Below are 20,542 nucleotides of genomic sequence, written 5' to 3' on the forward strand. Positions count from 1 at the left end.
AGTACTTCAGCTCACCAAGATCCTTGACTTCGAATTTAGCCTGTAACATTGCTTTAATTTCAGCAATCCCATGATCATCATCTTCAGTAATGATCAAATCATCGACATAAACCACTAGAAAAGCATAACCATGCTCTGTCTTCTTTGTAAACAGGCTGTGATCTGCATGACCCCCAGGCTACTCCATATACACCTTAAGTTGTGTACATAACCCTCACGCTGCTCCATATATACCTCTTCAAGAAAGTTACCATTCAAGAATGCATTTTTAGCATCCATCTGCCATAATTTCCAGCCCTTAGAAGCCGTTTATGCAATGACTATTCTCATCATTGCCATCTTCACAATCGAGGTGAAAGTTTCCTCATAACCTAGGCCATATTGCTGTGCATATCCCTTTGCAACTAGTCGTTGCAACTAGTCGGGCTTTATACCTTTTCAACGAACCATTTGACTTGCATTTCTCTTTATAAACCCATTTGCTTAAAGACATCGAGCACCTCATCCTTGTACTTTAGAATGTACAACCATGTATATCGGCTGAAATCATCTATCCAATCGACAATAGATTCTTGCAAATTCTGTTTTGCTATCATAGCTACAACAGTCTACCTTCCTACTAGTGGGCCATCCCACACTCGCACCCAAAATCTTTCCATCCCTTTCAGCTCCAAGTCTTGCATGACTTCTTGAACAACCTTATGAAAATATATTTTTGGGATGAGAAGCTCGTATCCGCGCTGGATTCTCCTTATCTCCTGATGGGGTATAGTGCCCGGTTTCCATCTCCTCTTCTTCTGTGGTGGTCGCTGTGCTCTATGGGAAGCACCTGCTGCTACACTAGAGGAGGCTCCACCTTGTGCTCCAGGTGGCGGGCCTTGGCGTGAGGCCTTTCCATGGCCAAGAAACGATGACATGCTTGCTTGGTGCTTGCTATGCAAGCTCGAGGAGGGCAAGATGGAGAAGAGATAGAGGTTGGGGGTGTGAGAATGAAGGAAGCAAAGAAAGCAAGATGTGAAAATGAGAAGAATAATGAACTTTTAACCCATTTAAACCCCAAAACTGGGTTAATGTAGCTTCATACGCATTGCCCATCATGTGATCATAAATCCATAACCTTTTATCGGAATGCAATGAAACTTCACACGCGCACTCGTTAGGTGGCTAAGAGCCCAATTTTTTTTTAGGAAAAAAAAAAGTGTGCAGACCCTTGGTCCGAAGTTTGGCGTCTGAAGAATCCTTTCGTGCTTCTCTCCTCCTTATTCTTCTTCAGGGGTTCCCTCCTTCTCCTTTGTAGTTGTCCCCTCTCTTTTGGTGGATGCGGTGGCAATGGCAATGGCAGCGATAGCCTCTCTCTCTCTCTCTCTCTCTCTCAATCTCCCTTGCATTGATCTGTCTCCCTTTTTCTCTCTATACATCTCTTCATCAACAAAAAGAAAGAGAAAAGTAAAGAAAAGAGAAAAACAAAGAGAGAAGAGAGAATGCACTTACCTCAAAGCTTGAAGAAGAATCCTTTCGCGCTTCTCTCCTTCTTCTTCTCCTTCACAGGTTCCCTTCTTCTTCTTTGCAGTTATCTCCTCTCTTTTTGTGGTGGATTGGCGGTGGCAGCAACCTCTCTCTCTCTCTCAATCTCCCTTGCGCACATTGATCTCTCTCACTTCTTCTCTTTATACACTCTTCATCAACAAAAAGAAATAGAGAAGTAAAGAAAAGAGAAAAACAAAGAGGGAAGAGATAATGCACTTACGTCAAAGCTTGAAGAAGAATCCCTTCGTACTTCTCTCATTTTTCTTCTCCTTCACGAGTTCCTTCCTTCTCCTTTACACTTGAAACCTCTCTCTTCGTGGATGGCGGTGGCCTCTCTCTCTCTCTCTCTCTCTCTCTCTCTCTCGCTTGTTTACAAACCTGTAAAATGCCATACTCAATTTTCAACATTTTTTTATGAAGCCCCTCTCTCTCCTGTTTTTTATTTCTCTTCATCTCTCTCTTCCTTCCCCTCCCTTTTTCTCTCTATTTCTCCCTCCTTCCTTCCCCACTCTCACTCAACTCATCTCATTGCGAAGACAATCAAAGATAGAAAATGAAAAGCTTAAAAAACAAAGATATTGAAAGAAATGTCACCCCACCTCTCTTTATCTCTCTCTCCCCCCTCTCTCTTTACTTTTCTTTCTTAGCCGTCTCTCTCATTCTCATTATTTTCCTATTTCTCTCTTCTCTATTTTTTTTCTCTCTATCTCTATTTCTCCCTCTCTCCCTCTCTTCTTTTCACTCTCCTTCATATCTTTACCTCACCCTTATTTTCTACCTCCTTCTCCTCTCTTCCTTCCCTCTCCCTCTCTCTTTCTCTCTCTATTTCCCTTTCTTTGTTTCCTCTCTTTGTTTCTCCCCCCCCCTCTCTCTCTCTCTCGTTGTTTCTCTCACTCATCTTCCTCTCTCCCTCCATTCATCTCTTATTTCTCTCTTCCTCTTTCTCTCTGTTTCCTTTCTCCCCTTTCTCTCCCTCTCCCTCTCCCTTCCTTCTTCTCCCTCCCTCTCTTTCCACGTATCTCTTTGCAAAGAAAAACAAAAAAAGAAAATAAGAGAATACAAAAATAAAGCAAGAAGAGGCAATGTACCTACCTCAAAGGCCTGAAGATGAAACCCTTTGTATCTTCTCTTCACACCTTCCCTCCCTTCTCCCTTGCACACTTCTCTTTCTTCTTCGTGTATAGCGGCGGCGGTGGTGACGATGGTGATGAGCTCCCTCCCTCCCTCTCTCTCTCTCTCTCTCTTCATCTCTCTCTCCCTCTCAAAGCTTTAAGCTCTCTCGCTCTCTCTTTCATTCTTTCTCGCAAATGTTTTCTCGACAAATGCCACGCTTGGGTTTTTGAAACGTTAATAGTAACGCTTTTAGCAACACCACTTTTTTGTGTTGCAAATGGCCATCGTTGTTGCCCCATTCCCTTATAGTGTAACCAAAAACTAGTAGATCTCCTCACTAAAAGTCTCTCAGCAGAGAGTTTTGCCTTCCTTATGAAATTGATGGGTATTGGATGAGATTGTGTATTTTCTCATCCTATTGTACTTTGTCACTTTTTTCTTATAAAGACACTTGTGCCTAACTACTTGTATATGCATTACATTGATAGTACCTGCACACTTGCATGCAACAGGTGGTGGGTGTCCATCACTGCCACTTCATTCTTTATTCTTTCGGTGACATTTGAATAAGGGAAGGTCCATCACACATTGTGACTGTTGGAGTTCCCACATCCATCTCTCTTGCTCGAGGACAAGTCTCTTAAGCTTGTCAAGATCTTGATTGACAAGAATCATATAGATCTACTCACTAAAAGTCTCTCAGTGGAATGTTTTGACTTCCTTAGGAAGATGATGTTGGGTGTAGGATGAGATGACGCCTAGTCCTCGTCTTCTTGTACTTTGTCACTTTTTTCTTGTTCTCTCCTCACTAGAGACACATTTGCCTTTAAGTGGGAGGTTATTGGGAGTAAAGGCGTCTATGCCTACATCACCCTATATTTACCATACACACTTTGATCACACATCTATACACTGTACTAGGTGGTGAGCATCTATTACTATCACTTTATTCTTTATTCTTCCAATGACTATTGAATGAGGAAAGTTTAGTCATCACAAATTGTGATGGTTGGAGTTCCAATATCCTCTCTTTCTCTCTCTCTCTTTATCCGCCATAGCTAACATCTCTTTTTCTTCCGCTTGCTCATGCTTCTAGTTGGGCTTCAACGGAGACTTCCTCTTATACTCATTAACTCTATGTGTGTATGGGACCATGGTTTATGCAACTTTTGGAAGTTGAATGTCTTTTCCTTTGGATGGGATGCATAAGTGTCCAAGTCCATGCTCGAGAGTCCATGTGGAAACCCTCAATCGGTTTTTGCACCTTGGGGATGCTCCCCTTCTAAGCTTCTTGGTCATCTCTTGACCTCTTTCCCCACATGTGGATGACAATCCCTCTTGCACACATGGATAGGAAAGAAATGTAGCCATGTGCCTTGTTTCCTACTCAGACTTGCTCACCCACCTATAGAATGCTATTTAGTAGCTTTTTGTTGTAGTGCCATGTTATCTACTTGCTATACATGAGGAGTGAAGCAAAATTAGTGCACTCACAAAGCTTGGTTGCACAATGCATAACATAGTAAGGGTGGGTTCAGACACATTTAGACACATGCTTCATATAGGCACATCTCTCAAATGTGTTAAAATGAGATTAGCTTTGGGAAAAGTAGATGGACATTGAGCTTGGCCACTATACCCACGTAGGACAATAGGTGGATAGGCCTCCATGCGCAAAAGCAAGGTTTCAACACATGCTACATGGAAATAAGGCAATAAGCTTTTCCAATTGGCTTACAACAATTAGCCGAGGTAATGTAGAGAAAATAAAATATTCAATATTTGTTTGACTATGTGTGAACATGAGGCGAATGGACATGGGCTTGTTTTTGCCTCTCTGTCCGCCCTCATGCGAGCCCACCCCGATTAGCTTTTGCCAACTCGAGTTTACTAACCGTGTTTGAAATTTTGAATGGAAAATGTTGTGGCAAATTTGGACACTAAATGGGACGGGAATCGGGATGAAGCCGCCTCGTGGGGTGATGGGTGTTGCAAAATATCTGACACGTCTCCCTCTCTCTCTCTCTCTCTCTCTCTCGCTCGTGTTCTCGCTTGCGTGACAGAATCGTTTGGTTCCTTGGCTTTCTCACGCGCTCAGATTCACGCCGTCGGGACGAAGAAAAGAAAAAAGAATCCTCTGAATCTGCGCTATTATTCCTCTCATTCTCACAGATAGATTCATCTCTCGCGATCCGAAGAAAGCAAACTAGGTCCTTTTATCCCGCACACTGTGCACAGCTTGCCCCCTGCGTAACAGCACTGTGCCGAAAGGGTATGGCTCTCGTCGTCCCCGTGGACTTCATTCTTGTGCCGTCTGAAGCGTGGCCTTCTCGACCGGACGCCCCTCTTGCCAAATATCACGCCTTCAACGCTGTCGCCCGCCCAGCAGCAGCCCTCAGCACCGACCTCCTCCTGCCCCACCGCTTCTCCTTCTGCTCCCCTGCGCCTAGGGCACCTAAATGGACCTACGCTGCTGCATCTAGCAATGCGGACGCATCCGGCAGCAGCGCCGATGATGGTGGTGAATCTGGCCGCTCCAGCCACGGTGACGATGACGAGCACGACATCGACCAAGCCCTTCATCTGGATGGTCAGATTCCTCCCACTTCAGATGGCTTTCTGAAGCAGGTCTCATCTCGAGCTTACGACATGCGCAGACGGCTGGAGCAGAGCATGGATACCAGTAGCTATGATGGTTTGTTTTCTGTCCCCATTCTTGTTTTTGTGCATGATTTTATGCAGGTGAATTGGATCGTGTTTCTTATCATGAGCATTGGCTGTTGGGTATTCATTTCTTCATCAATCCAACCTTTTGGTAGTGGTTCCTGCTGGCAATCAGCTTCCTCTACTGCTTGTAAATTCTCTATCTCTAGGGGTCCCTTTTGTATGCATGCATTCTTTTTTTGAAGTAGAATTGCATTGCTGCAGAACGAGAGAAGCATCTTATAATTTGCAAGCTCGCCAAGTTCCATTCCAAGCTTTTTCAGCTACTCCCAACGTTGAATAGATAAGCATAACCAGGAGCACAATATAACACTGCTTTGAAAAGAAAAAAGTGTTCAAGGCATGCAGAGAGAGAGCTGACCAGCCTCAGTGTGGATGCTCTTTGATCCAGGAACTACTTAGAACTTTATATTTGAAGCTAGAAAAAATTGCAAAGTGCCGGAAGTTTCTGATCCGAGTTTTGGGTTGTGACTTGTTATGTGACTGATAGGGATTTATGATTCATAATGCTACAGACCATGCGACATGTAATATGCAGGGGACAGCTGCAAAAACACAGGGGCAAATCAATACTGATGATTGCCAGTGAAACTACCACAATGCTGCCGCTGGTATGCAAATCAAAAGGCTGGACAAGGGAGGCACCTTCTCCACAACCCATTCCATAGGGTCTAGGTCTGCACATGATTGCAGAGGGCGCAAGCACATGCAAACTAGATATGCAATTGGTTGTATAGACAGTTGTCCACAATGACTGAATTTGATGGCCGAGAGTCCACAGGCAAACATGAATATGTGCAATATTTGCATACGACCGAGAAGTAGATTGCCTAGTATTAGTACAATAGGAGTCTACGTCAGCTACCTTAATGAGGGGCCCATTCACACAAGTTTCTTTAATGCCTGCCAAAGCTTGAGAATAGCTACAACTCATATTCCTATCAGATGTAATAATTGCTTCCCAGCGTACATTTCAAAAGTGGATTTTGGGGGACTTGACTAAATGGTGCTTGCCCATGTGAATGAGGCTTGCAACATATTTATGCTAAGGCTCTCACCAATAGAAGTCATGAGCTCAAATTGAGGGAAATGATTTTTAAACCTCAGTACAAAATAAAGTGTATTGCTCTCTTGATATATGATTCTGCACTATGACTTCAGCGCGCTAATGGGGTACATATGTCATCCCATTTTGCTTAGTTTGTGGAAAGTTTATGGATTTAAAGCCTAGCAGCAATGCTTGGTATTCTTGGAAAAACTCTTATCCCATCTCATGTTTCTTCAAACGAGTCCTCTAATAAGGAATTGATGCTATGCTCGAGCAGTGCCATTGTTTAACTCATTAGAGGAGGATGTGCCTTGGCATCACCACCTTTGCATCATTAATATTTGCACCATCAATATTAGAGGAGGATGTGCCTTGTCATCAACACATTTGCATCATCACTGCCACCTTTGCATCACCACTTTGGCCAATCTTATGACTTCAAGAATAAAACATAAAAAATCAATGTTTGTCTATTTGTAGTAACATAGGTTGAGCTTCATGGAGTCATTGTTATTCTTTTTGACAACAATGGAAGGGAAGCCAAAGCTTTGAAATGACAACATTGGGCCACTTGGTTTACTGTCAAATCCCATGGCGAGTTAAGATCTTCATTGCCTCTAAAGATCAAGGCACACTACTCATTATATATTCAATGATAAAGACTTTGACTTATGATCTTCCACGATCATGACTCACCAACGAAGTCTCACTTCCCTTGATGATGTTGATTCAATATTATTTGCCTTTAATAGGAATTTATGAAGCTCCCAATCGACTTGCTTTTGGCCACTTCTTGTTTGATTACAATTTTTTCCATGCCTCTCCCATGATAGTACCTAGTCCATGCTTTGAACTTCTTAATTGATTGGATGTTTTATGTTAATAGAGGAATGGTTGATTTACTAAGTTCACCATAAATCAAAGTTAACTTCTTTCTTTAAAAGAAAACCTTTAGGTGACAAAGAAAGAAACTCAAGGAAGTTAAGATAATTAGGAATGTTGGTTTTATTGTATAAAAACTAGTTAGTAAGGAGAGATTAGCCTCTCAAACTAGTAAGGGTTAACCATTTTTGCTAGAGAGTTGTCTACCAAGGTACCATGATGAAATTATAACATAAAGATAATTTGGTTAAACTTAGATCTTTCTAAAAAGGAAGCCTTTGATACTCGAAATAGAAGTATCATCTTATTACCTAGATGAAGAATGAGATAGCTCAATAAAAGGCATCTCATTGGTAAAACCAAGACCTAAGAAAACAAGAAACATGAGTTCAATCAAGTGGAATCTATGCTTGTAAGCTCATGGCCTAGAGGAGCACTTAGGCACAAGTATATTTGGTCATACTACTTATCACATTGAAAGAAACGTTTGCACTAAATGGATTCTAAGAAATTATTTACCCAACACAGGTTAAATTCTTGGATATGTGTACTAGACCTCCCGTAAGGTTAGTTGCACTAGCTTTTCATTAAGGGAGCTAGATTATCACTCCAAATTGCTATGAACGACATCGGATACTCTCTCTCTCTCTCTCTCTCTCTCTCTCTCTCTCTCTCTCTCCTTGTTGGTGGAAATAATGTTGCATAGACATTGGAGTCTCAGAGGTTGTTACTACTTGGAAACTTATAAGGAAGCTATGCATGGAATATATTTTTCTCCACCTAACTATCATGCCTTGAAGATGAATGCGTTCTTCAAAAATTTCCCATCATGGTTGAGCCTAGAAACATATTACTCTCGATTTGTGATTCAAAAAGTACGCTTCACCTATGGATATCACTCAATAGGTGGGTAAGTTTTACTGAGGCTTAAATCCACCCTTGGATACTTAATAAGAAGGTATGCATCCCAAAATCTTTAGGATGCTTTGATAAGAGCTAAATCACTTAGTCTCTAAGCAAAACCAAGGAACGCAAGTTATTGGGATCAAGGATTGCCCAATAAAGGACCCCAAGTCTTCATAAAAAGAGTGAAAGGCAACAAAAACTTGATGCGAGAAACAATGCCAAGGTTAATACAACTTGCACCTTTGCTCCATCAAATCAAACTGTGATACTCAAAGGCATTTCCACTATAATGAAGCAAGTCACTACAAAAGGTAGTATCCCAAATTGAACCAACCTCCTCAACAATGATAATTTCTAGCCAATATAGAGGTGCAATAGGAAGATAAAGAGAAAGGACTATTGTAGCAACCCTCATAGGAGAGGAAGAAGAAGAGCCCTCAATGGATGTATAAATGGAAAGAGGAATGATCCACATCAATCTTGATAAGAAGGGACTAAATTGCCAGTTTAATGGTGATGTATTCATTCCTTTATTTCTCCAAAATATGCACAAAAACTATACGTAGAGGTTGCACCAACATCCAAACTCTTGGTAGAGTTAAGAAATAGAAAGGAACTTATATCATCATAGCAAACTAGGAATGTAGAGTTTAATCTATCCAATGAGCCCATGAGCGTAAGGTTCCATGCTATGAACTTGGGCACTTATGAATACATTTTCAAGAATGGATTGAGCTAATCCCTGATGATGCTCATATCCATTGCCCAACATACCAAGACTCATTCCAAAATCTAGAAGAAAATCAAGTGATAACTCAAGGCAAAGCTAGAAAATCCAAATATCCAATTGGCTAAAGGTTCAAGAATAGTGCAAGGGCTAAGAAAAGGATTGCATGTATACTTAATCAAACTCACTAAAATTAGTCAAGACAATGAATTAGAAGAGGAACCTTCATGGATAAAGGAGTATACAAATGTTTTTCTAGAAGCTCTAATTGAACTTCCACCTCAAAGAAAAGTTGACCATGAAGTTAACCTAGTTCTAGGAGCTGCTCCAATTTTGCAAAAAATCCACACTGAATGTCCATCCCTCAAGCTATTGAGTTGAAAGAACATGTCAAGGAATTATTAGATCAAGGATATATCCAATTGAGTAACTCACTTTGGGGAGCAACGATCGTGTTTCAAAAAGAAGAAGAATATATAACTCTTTATCTTTTCATTGACTATCATGAGCTAAATTAAATCACAATTAAGTGCAACTAACCAGTCCCTAGGAGTGGTGAGTTACTTGACAAATTTCAAGGAGCAAATATATTTTCAAAGATAAACTTGAGATCTAGGTACTATCAAATAAGGATAAATGAAGAAGGCATCCCTAAAATTGCCTTTAATATGAGGTATGGCTATTATGAGTTTGTTTTTATGTCTTTGGACTAACCAATGCTCCTACAAACTTCAACAAATTAATGCAAGACATCCTTCAACCTTATCTTGATAATTTCATTCTATTTTTATTTGATGACATTTTGACCTATTCCAAGAAAGACAAGGGACATGAGCTAGAACTCCGTACTGTTCTTGAAACACCGAGGATGCACAAGCTTTATGCTAAGAAGAAAAAGTGCAAATTCTTCAAAAGATAGATTGAGTGCTTAGGGTTTTTAATATCAAACGAAAGAATTGTTGTAGATCTTGCCAACGTTATGTATAAGAATGGCTGCTCCCAACAACAACCAAAGAAGTGCACAGTCTCATAGGAGTGATTGCTTGGTATCAAGTCTTTATCAATGACTATGCCTTGATTGCCACACCTCTTATAGACTTCGTAAAGAAGCAGACTTATGTAGAATGGACTCCAATTGAGCAGTCTAGCTTTGAGAGACTCAAGAAAGCTTAGTAATTGCTCCCATTCTAAAGCTTTCCAACCTAAACCGAGGATTTGAGGTTGTGACAAATACAAGCTCTATTGCATTAGGTAGTGTAGTTATGCAAGAGGGACATATAATTGCTTATTCCTCAAGGAAGCTAAAAAGTCACAAAAGAAACTATGCTACTCATGACTTAGAGTTGTTGGATGTGATCCATGCTCCTGAGTTGTGGAGACATTACCGGCTTGGTAAGAAATTCACCTTGGTAAGAAATCATAAAAATCTCAAATGAATCTAAACATGAGACAATGAAGGTGGACTGAAGCCCTTTAAGGATATGACATTGATATTAAATATAGGCTAGGCAATGAGAATGTAGTTGTGGATGCTTTAAGCTACAAAACGTTCCTTAATGCTCTTTTTGAAGAGGAATTCCCAAGGGTAGAATCACTAGATGCCATAGTATCAATGCTAAGTAAACCCACCATTCAAATGAAAAAAGAAAAAGTTACAAAGGGCCCTAAGTACTAATAGTTAATAAGGGATGTTCAACTTGAGGAGCAAGATCCTAAGTTGCAACTCAAGTAATGAGACTTATCCATTGAGGAAGAGCTTGTCTACTTTAAGAAATGGTTATGTGTTCTTTCTAGTCATGAACTAAGGAAGAATATACCCTAGGAAGCACATGACTCTCTATTTTTAGGATGTCCTAGCTATGCCAAGACACTCAATGTAATTAGGAAAATCTTAGAGGTGATGTACTTATGTCATTGTAGTGGCGATCAACCGCCGAGATCCACAAATTGCTTATTGCTTCAAGAGTTCCGATTTGAGTACCAATGGCTACCTCTCACATAGCCAATGTGCCATCCATCTCTACGGGTGTAGTGAGCTTACCTCCATGCCTGATCAAGTTACCTCCTCTCCTGAGCACTCCGGTAGCTCCACAATTCGAGTACAAGCTTCAAGCAAGCTCCACACTCCAAGCTCCATTGCCACGAGCAAGAGAAGAGAAGAGAAGAGAAGAGAAAAAGAGAGGAGAAGATGGAGAGCTTCTCCTCCACGGTCCCTCACCCTCACACACTCACTCCCTCACACTCTCACACTCCCTCTCTCAATCACAAGCTCAAGCAAACAAGAAGAAGAAGAAGAGGAGGAGAGCTACTTTTGGCCACACACAAGAATGAGCTTCTCATTTACTTTTCAACTTTATATACAAAACCCTCAATTCCTTTTAAGCGGTCATCCCCTTATCCCCTTTTTTACATGGCCAGCCGTGGCCTAGGCCCTTTTTCCCATTGTCCTCCTATCTTCCTAGCTTCCTTCCTACCACCCATCTACCTTTACAAATTGCACGGGTGAGAGCGCGGCACTCTCAAAATAAATCATGATGCGCCTTGTGCTTTTTTTACAAAAACATTGACTTGTGCTTTTTCTCATGTGTCCTTCTCCTTAATTTTAGGACTTTTATACACTTCTTGTGTTTCTAGATTCTTCTTAGCGTGCCTTCGTCTTCCATTTCACTTTTGCCTTGGACCTGTCTTCTGCTTTAGATTTTTTGGCTTTTCCACCTTGTTTGTTTGAGGGTTAACAGTCATTGAATGTCCAAACTACTAAAGGGTAAAGTAGAGCATATTAAAATGCAACACAAGTTATAACCTCTTGATATTCCTCCAATGAAGTAGAAATTTATTAATATGGATTTTATGGTAGGATTGTCTTCAATCCAAGAAGGTACAAGTCTGTCATGGTGATTGTGGATATGCTAACAAAAGTTGCTTAGTCAAGGAAAACTACAATGCTTCAAAAATTGCAAGTTTGCTTGTCAAGGAAAATTTTAAACTTCATGGGTTACCAAAAAGATCGACAATCATCAAGATTTCCTCTTTAGTCCTCAATTCTTAAAGAGCTTATTTGAAGCTACTGGTGTACAACTATACTTTAGTTTAGTATATCACCCACAAACCAATAACTAAACAAAGTGGCTGAATCAAGTCATAAAAGACATCATAAGGGTATACTATTGTAGAGAGCCTAAGCATTGGATACATTAACTATCATTAGTGGAATTTTCTTACAATGCCTCGTACAACCAAAGCATTAAGATGACTCCATTCCAAGCCTTGTATAGGCACAACTATTTTACCTCGCTCAACTTTTTTAGTCCAACACTAAAGGTAGAAGCCTCCAAGAAGATGCTAGAGAAGACTGATAAATAATTTAAGGCCATAAGACAAGATATCCAAGCGGCAAAAGATCAACAAAAAACCTACATAGATCTTGGAAGAGGGGATCTTTAAACAAGGATATATGGTGTTTCTCTGTGTCAATCCAAAGAAGAGATTGCTATCATTGGGTGAATTTCAGAAACTAAGCTCGAGATATTGTGGCCCTTACAAGATTCTCAAGTGCTTAGGGATCAATGCATACAAGTCACAACTTCTCAAACGCTTCAAGATCCATAATGTTTTTCATATTGGCTTGCTAAAGGCTTATGTACCCAAACTTGATCATGTACTAGATGATCAACTGATTATTATGTTGAGCTGATAATTAATGTGAAGGAGAGAGTCTTAATAAACTTTAAGGAAAAACCTTATCCATGGAAGGACCATCTTGAAGAAGATGCCACTTGGATTGATAAGAAAGCTCTATGTAAACAGTAACTTGAGTTTCCATCGAGATGAGGACATCTCAATTCCTCTAGAGGGAAGAGGATGTAATAACCTTAATAAGCCTAGCTCTTAAAAAATTCAAAACCTTAATAAAAGCTTATGTTTTGAGCAGTATCAGCTCATCATCGATGTCATCTCATACTATGTCACCACCACCCATGTCATCATCATTGTAAGTAATATTGGTTTTGTGCACATTGAAACCTTCACACGAACTAAGATCTATCCTTCTCACCATTGATCGGCTAGATGAATCCTCAAAGCTCACGATCACACCAATATCAATACTGATTAGCTCAACTAGAAACGTGAAATAGATCAATTTAACTAGAGAAAAGCACAAACATTGAAGCCTCAAAGCATGATAAGCAAGGGAGATCCCCAAAGGCTATAAAAGGCTTAATTTACAAGGCTTAAGATTATTTCATTCATAAATTCTATGAGCGATGGTTCTATGAATAGTTTTTGAGCATTGGTCCAAGAGAGAGAGAGAGAGAGAGAGAGAGAGAGAGAGAGAGAGAGAGAGTGTGTGTGTGTGTGTGTGTGTGTGTGTAAGTGAGAACACATACACAAAGAAGGAGAGAGTGAGAAATAGTGAAATAGTGAAGAGGGTGAGAAGGTAGAGAGTGATATAAAGAGGGAGAGAGTGAGAAGATATAAAGATGAAGAGAGAGAAAAAAGAGAGTTTTAGGTGTGTATGTGTGTGTAATTAGAGAAATAGGAGGAGAGAGAGAGAGAGAGAGAGAGAGAGAGAGAGAGAGAGAGAAGGGGAGTGTGAGAGATAGATAGAGAGAGTGAGTGAAAGAAATATCGAGAGAGAAGGGGGTTAAAGAGGTAGAGGCTCACCCATGCGCATAATGCTAGATCTTTTATGCGAATTACAAATTTAAGTGTGTGTAATTAGAGAAATAGGAGGAGAGAGAGAGAGAGAGAGAGAGAGAGAGAGAGAGAGAGAGAGAGAGAGAGAGAGAAGGGGAGTGTGAGAGATAGAGAGTGAGTGAAAGAAATATCGAGAGGGAAGGGGGTTAAAGAGGTAGAGGCTCACCCATGCGCATAATGCTAGACCTTTTATGAAAATTACAAATTTACATGCCATAAAGACAATGATCACAAGAATCAAAACACTCATAGACAAGGGGTGAAAGATACTACAAATGGGTAAGCATTTTCATTTCCTTTATTGACATGTGTTCAAGGTGGCAATGCCATAATGAGACATGTGGTACTGTAGCCAGTACCAAAACATGGTCGATAAACCGATACAAGTAAGGAATAAAGACTATTAGACTCCACGCCTCATTCCGGGACAAGATTTCCACGGGTAAGCTTCCATGAGGAATCACCAAAAGAGACAACTTAACCTGCATTATCCAACTATCCAACTAAAAGTAGGCTTTTAGTAAAAGCCAAAACATGGCATATATCATGCAAAGTAAACATATTGCATGAAGGAAACTACACTGGACATCTCCAATACCAATGATACCCGATGCGAGGTCATTACCCAATCTAACAAATCCTTTGGAGCTCCCAAACTCTATTATTGCTACATATTAACAATAGACCTATTGTAACAGACTTGGAACATTGTCTTCTCAAGCATTATGGCTTATGTATTACTCTATTGATGCTTGTGTGTCTGCATATTGATGCCAGATCATTGGGGAAGTTATGTTGATGTCTTGGAATGCTTTTGGAAGTGATTTGAGTTCAAAATAGCTCATATTTCACTATCATTTAAGTATTGTAATATCATGCTAACATTGCTATACATGGGGTTATGCATATTACTAGCCATACCTTGATACATTGGGCCTTGCATACCACGCATTGGTTCCTGCATATGATAAGAAGTTATGTCATACATTGCCATATGTGGTTCCAAGTCCACTATAGCATGGAAACTAGTGCTACTACCAAAATATCTTTGTTTGCTCCATCGTTGTATGCATGCCCTGTTGTCCAAAAAGCATTGGATAGGCACTTCCAAGTTGGCCCTGCAAATGCATCAATTGCCCCATTGGCATCATTTGTTTATGCTCACTACCCACACTTGGGACATCATGCTATTGTATTGGCTCTTCCTTTAGTGCATCTCGATGTATCGAAGCTCTTAAAGATAATGCCCTCTTATTGCCTTTGCTTCCCACCTTTAAGGGTTCAGAAAGCTCATAGACTAAGGATCATTGGCCAATTGCATAAACATTTTAGCCACTGTCATCAGCCGATCTTTAAAATGGCTATCAAATTCCTCTTGCTCTTGTTGGTCATCAGCTTCAAGAGACCTAGAAGGACCCACCTCTTGTCCAATTTCCTCATTCTTAGCTTGCTGTCCATGTTGCGTGTCTTGTCCAAGATCAGGCATTGCAATTTCCCCAACACTTTGTGAATTTTCAGATTGAGAGGTATCATCCCTTCTTGATCCCATCTCATTATCTGAAGACATTCTTGTTGTATTGCTCAGCTGAATACAATTTCAGCACTAGAACAAAGCTTTTGACCTTCAATCAGGTGTCTTGGACCCACCAAGTCAAGGGATTGAGTGGTATCCTCGTGATGGAAGCATGCGACCAGCCTTCCTTCTTGGAGAGGGTGGTTGTTTCCTGATTAAGCACTTAATTACAACAATTAACAAATAAACATAAATTGAAATGCACGATTTACCTTAATAATCTTGGACAATAGACACTGGGTTGGCCCCAAAATTGGCACCTCTTTTGGTATTTCTTTAACTTTAATTGCTAATGGGTCTACAATCCTCTTTGCTGATCCAAAAGCCCCTTGTTGTACATATAATCATGAAGCAATTTGGGCCAATTGTACCTTGATTTTCATCTAGGATTTACACAAATGGAACCACCAATTTGTGAAATGTTGCCCCAATTCACAATGGATGGCTTGCCATCTGAAATCCTTGTCAATTTCACAAATTTCAAGTGTTGATTTCAGTGTATGTTGCCTTTTCTTGTTGGCACGGTTCCCAAGGTGGTTGCTAAACCCTAAATTTTGTAGAATTTTAGAGTTTACAAGAGAGATATCTTTGTTGTACAATAAATTCGACCAAGATTTGCTCAAAATGGCTGAGAAATGTTGAGATCTCTTGAGAATGGGTTGGAGAAGGTGAGAGAAAGCCAAGATGAGAGAGAAATCCGATTTTCTTTGCACCCTAAATTTTGTTTGCTGCTTACTCCAGCCTGTATCTAATGCAGTCACCTATTGCTAGGCATCTCCAAAATGCTGTCACTTGATCAACAATGGTGTTGCTGCCCCCGGAAGGTGATTCCTTGCTGTCCCTTGCCTGTTGAGGCCTTCAGATGATTATATTCTACAACAAATTGTTGTTCTTTGATCAGAAAATGGAGTAGCAGCTTCCTGTCTCTCTTTCTCTCTCCCAAGCTATAAACTAATTGAATGATTGAGACCCAGCTCCCAAAAACGTTTTCTCAGTTTTCATGGGAATTTTTGCCTAGTGGCAGTCTTCTAAAGCAAATTTTCAGCATTATCCACCATTTAATTAATTTTTAGAATCAAATAATCCTGAAAATTAAGTTTAGCCCTTTTGATCCTGCTTGAAATTAAATGTGCCCAACCTTTGTTGACATGTAGACTGGAATTAATTAATTAATTAATTAATTAATGTTGGTCCTTAGTGCCAGCACAGACACTTATTGGTTAAATAATTGTCCTAGGGTCAAAATTGACACCAACTAACCCCTAAAGCCCAATTGTTGGCATAACTTATGACAACTTTTGCCTTTGACGCCCATTGCATCCTCGGGGTTCTTGGTCTATTACCATGAATAATTGCCATGTGCATCACATGTGCTAAAGAACCTTGCACATTTGATTAACAACTTAATCAAATGTTATCAGTAAGATTAAAGCATCTCAAAAATTCCATGTCCTTATATTAGATACTATTTCCAACCAGGCTTCACATAGGGCTAAGGAGCCCTTAGAGCTTGTTTCGACAGATTTGAATGGACCGATGAGGATGGAGTCCGTTAAGGGAAGTTCATTCTTTATGCTAGTTGACGATTTTAGCAGGATGACTTGGGTGTATTTCTTGGAGTTGAAGTTCGAAGCATTCTCATACTTTAAGGACGGATTTATTTTTGAGGAAAATAGGTTTGGCAAGAAACTCAAGAGCATGTGTTCTGACATGGGAGGGGAGTTTGTTCCCATGAGCTAGCTCAGTTTTGTACAGTGTGATGCTTATGTTCACATCGTGAATAAAAAGAGGGATAAGTTTGAGTGGGCTTTCAAAAGATAAGTATTTGTGGGTTATAGCTTGTAGTCTTGGACATATAGGATTTATGATTCCATTTCATGAGGGATATATATGAGTCGAGATGTTCAGTTCGTGGAGTTTGCAGCTGCAGAGGGGGGTGTTGAGCATCCCATCTTTGGAGATCTAGTTGATAGTTGGGTGCTTGTTGTAGTGCCTTTGGAGCCTTCATTGAGGTGGAGGCTCCTCCTTGAGGGTGAAGGAGGAGATTGCTTTTCCACTAGATTCACCCATCTCACTAGCATTGGTGGACATTCTAGAGACTTTGGCAGAGGCAGAGCAGCGAGGGGAGTATCGGCCTCCTCCTTGTTGGGCATGCAATACACTCCGTGGTTTAGAGATTGAGAGAGTCCTTGAGGAGTGGCAATTGTAGAACGACCCACGACGCTCTCAGAGGAATTGGAAACACTCCATCGAGCTTGTTTGGCCTAACTATTGTTTGATGTTTCGTGCCATGTAGGATATAGAGTCCCCCTCTATTAAGGAGGCTTTATAGTCACAACATTGGAAGGAGGCTATGAGGCAGAAACTGGATGTGAATGAGCAGAACGGCACTTGGGATCTTGTGCCTTGGTTTGCCCATAGGAAGGTGATTGGAGCCAAATGGGTCTTTAACATCAAGTACCATAGTGATGGCACTTTGGATAAGCACAAGGCATAGCTCATTGCAATGGGCTTTGTGTAGCAGCTTGGGGTGGATGTCCATGACATCTTTGCACTTACAGCTCAGATGACTACCATTAGGGCTATTCTTGCCTTAGCCAGCCATAGGAGATGGCCAGTTTATCAGCTTGATGTGAAGTCTACTTTACTTAATGAAGATTTGAAGGGAAGATCCATGTTGAGCAACCTCTTGGCTTTTCCTCATCCAATGGCAAGGTATATAGGTTGAAGAAAGCCCTTTATGGCCTCTAGTAGGCTCCATGTGCTTGGAATGAGAAGATAGACCTATTTCTCTAAGGGAAGTTAGGGTATTGGTGTTCCTCTTCTGATCCCCAATTGTATATCCACACCTCCGCTGGAGGGCACATGTTTGTGCTTTATGTGGATGATCTTGTCTTGATAGATGCCCATGTCTAGAAGGTCAAGCAGACAAAGGAGGAACTACATGATATGTTCGAGATGATGGATATGGGCCTTCTCCACTTCTTTCTAGGTCATGAGATTTAGTAGACTCGAGGGGAATTTTCGTCTCCCAAGAGTGGTACGTACATCAACTTTTGACTACGTTTTGCAAGGGAGGGGTGCAAGGCTATTTCTACTCCTATGGATCCAAACTGGAAAGCTATGGTCCATGCAATGTCACCAGCAGTGGATGTTATCATGTTACCCTCTATAGGCAGTTGATTGGGTTGGTGATATGGCCCCTTAATACTCTGATTGATTTGTGTTTCCCTATAGGTTTGCTTGTAGGGTTCATGAGTGAACCCAAGGTGGTTCATTGGAAGGCCGCTATGAGGATTTTATGGCCCCTGAGGGGGACCCCCGACCCAGGTATTTATTATGCAACATGTATAGGAGATTTAGCCTTGGTTCTTTAGGTTTGGACGGACTCAAATTGAGCTGGAGATGTTGATGACATGATGTCAATCACAGGATATTGCTTCACTTTGGGTGTAGGTGCTATCTCTTGGAGTAGCAAGAAGCAGCCCATTGTTGCCCTATCGCTTACTACAAAGGTGGAGTAGTGAGCGACGTCTTCTACCATATGTGAGATTGCGTGGCTTGGGTGATTGTTAGGAGAGCTTGGTTGTCCTTAGACAAGTCCTACTACATTGCATTGCGACAACGAGAGTTGCATTGCTTTGGCATAGAATCTTGTATTCCATGCTAGTTTGAAGCGCATTGAGATATAATACCATTTCATTCAGGAGGAGATCTTGGATGAGACCATTGATGTGGTTTATTGCAAGACGGAGGTTAACTTGGCATATTTGTTTATAGAGGCTCTTCCTTAGACTGCTCCTCTTCAACACTTTGGATCCGTGAGCCATATGCTCTGTCTAGGATTTGAGAGGGGGTGTTAGAGATTTATACGCCCCTTGGACAAGGATTGTCAAGCTATTGTTATATAGTTAGCTCTCTTGGGCATAGTTATGCATTTCTTTTTATTAGGCTGGACTGTTCTATGCAGTCTACAGGTGTTTTCCAGCTTTATTGAGTAGTCGAGCAGGCATAGGATGTTACGTAGAGTGCCACGTGGCAGCTGCTGTGCAGTGCACCATTTTTATCATTATTTTATTCAGCAATCGCAGTTTTGGTGCAGTCAGCCGGTTTAAAACTGACTGACCTGATTATTATATTGTATTTTTTGAGGCCTATTTATAGGCTGCCTGCTGTTGGTCATTCCACTTGTCTGTTTCAGGTGGAGAGGGAGATTGACTCGAGGAGATACTTGGACAGTTTGTTTGCGCATTTGGTTTCTTGATTCAGCACTCATTTACTGTAGATTTTTGTGTTCTATTGCCTCTTTTCTCTCTTCCTCTTCTCTGTTCATTGTCTTTCAGTCTTGTCCATATGCTTCCACATTTGCGCTGCATTGTGATAGTAGCTCGTGCTACACTTGTGATTACCATTTGGAGATGATACTTCTTAAGAAATGGACCTTGAATCAAGTTCACAAATGCTCCACCACCCACCAAGCAACATGCAACCTGTGTCCATCTCTTGTAGTCATACATCATGTCGATCCAAGGAAGATGAATCCACACTTGTTGAGAGTAGTAGCTCAAGTATAGAAGCCATCACATGAGAAGAGGTTGAGGTTGCTTCCACAACCTTGACACTTGCTTAAGAAGTCAAGTCCTCTTTATTAGTATTATTGGAGCATTCTCATCTCATAGCTTCAATTGCTCCTTGTGAGCAACTGTTGAGAAACCACTTTTTCAGTTTACACACTTCAGTTAGGGTTTCACATTGATAGTCCCAAAAAGACTAATATCCACATTTTGGTCATTTTGTCAGTGGGCGCCCACACAGTGGTGTGTCACCCTAGTCAATTTATGCTTATAAATAGGCTGTCACTTCATTCATTCTTCAACCACTTCAGTCATTCTTCACCCCTCTTCTTCCGTCCCTCTGATGTTCTCTCTCCCGCCTCTCCATTGGCCCCACAGTCCTTCAGGCAGATATTGTGGTTTGTGGTGGGTGTCCATTCTTCTTCCACCATCTCTTGCTTCGCGTCATCTCTCCCACATTTGGCGACAGGTTCTTGTTTGCGTTTTGTATCCCAGGAGCATTTCCACTAGCAGGCATCACCTCTTCCACATTTGGTGTCACCCTGGTATGTGTGTCTGGTAGTTTGGGGGCTTTTGGCACCTGGCGACATCTTCTCCAAATTGGCGTCAAGTTTCCGGGCGTTAGTCTCCCCTTGCTGGTGTTATCATTCACTTTGCATTTTCTATCATCAAGCATCGCCGCCACATTTGATTACTTTCTTGCACACAAGCGTTAGCATCCAAGTTTCTACAGTTTGCGTTTTCAACATTCTGGCCTTTGGGAGTTGTGT

The 20,542-nt window shown here is 41.0% G+C and overlaps 1 protein-coding gene across 5 annotated transcripts in view; it reads left to right on the plus strand.

Annotated features, from left to right (window-relative positions):
- Positions 1-4,611: 4,611 nt before the first annotated feature.
- Positions 4,612-20,542, plus strand: part of LOC148033575 (plant/protein) — a 77,572-nt gene continuing 61,641 nt past the window's right edge. For 2 of the 5 annotated variants that reach the window (XR_015691327.1, XM_087681517.1), the window contains exon 1: positions 4,612-5,335. Coding sequence is in view for 3 of the 5 variants with exons in the window: in XM_087681517.1 (XP_087537643.1) it covers positions 4,915-5,335 (421 nt within the window). In the remaining 2 variants the exon portion in view is untranslated. The remainder of the gene's footprint in view (positions 5,336-20,542) is intronic. The other 3 variants (XM_087681515.1, XR_015691328.1, XM_087681516.1) reach the window with 3 other exon arrangements.

This window comes from Lygodium microphyllum, chromosome 7 (assembly GCF_053477565.2).
Source record: "Lygodium microphyllum isolate KBCC chromosome 7, Lygodium_microphyllum_v1.1.10, whole genome shotgun sequence".
NCBI classification, from domain to species: domain Eukaryota; kingdom Viridiplantae; phylum Streptophyta; class Polypodiopsida; order Schizaeales; family Lygodiaceae; genus Lygodium; species Lygodium microphyllum.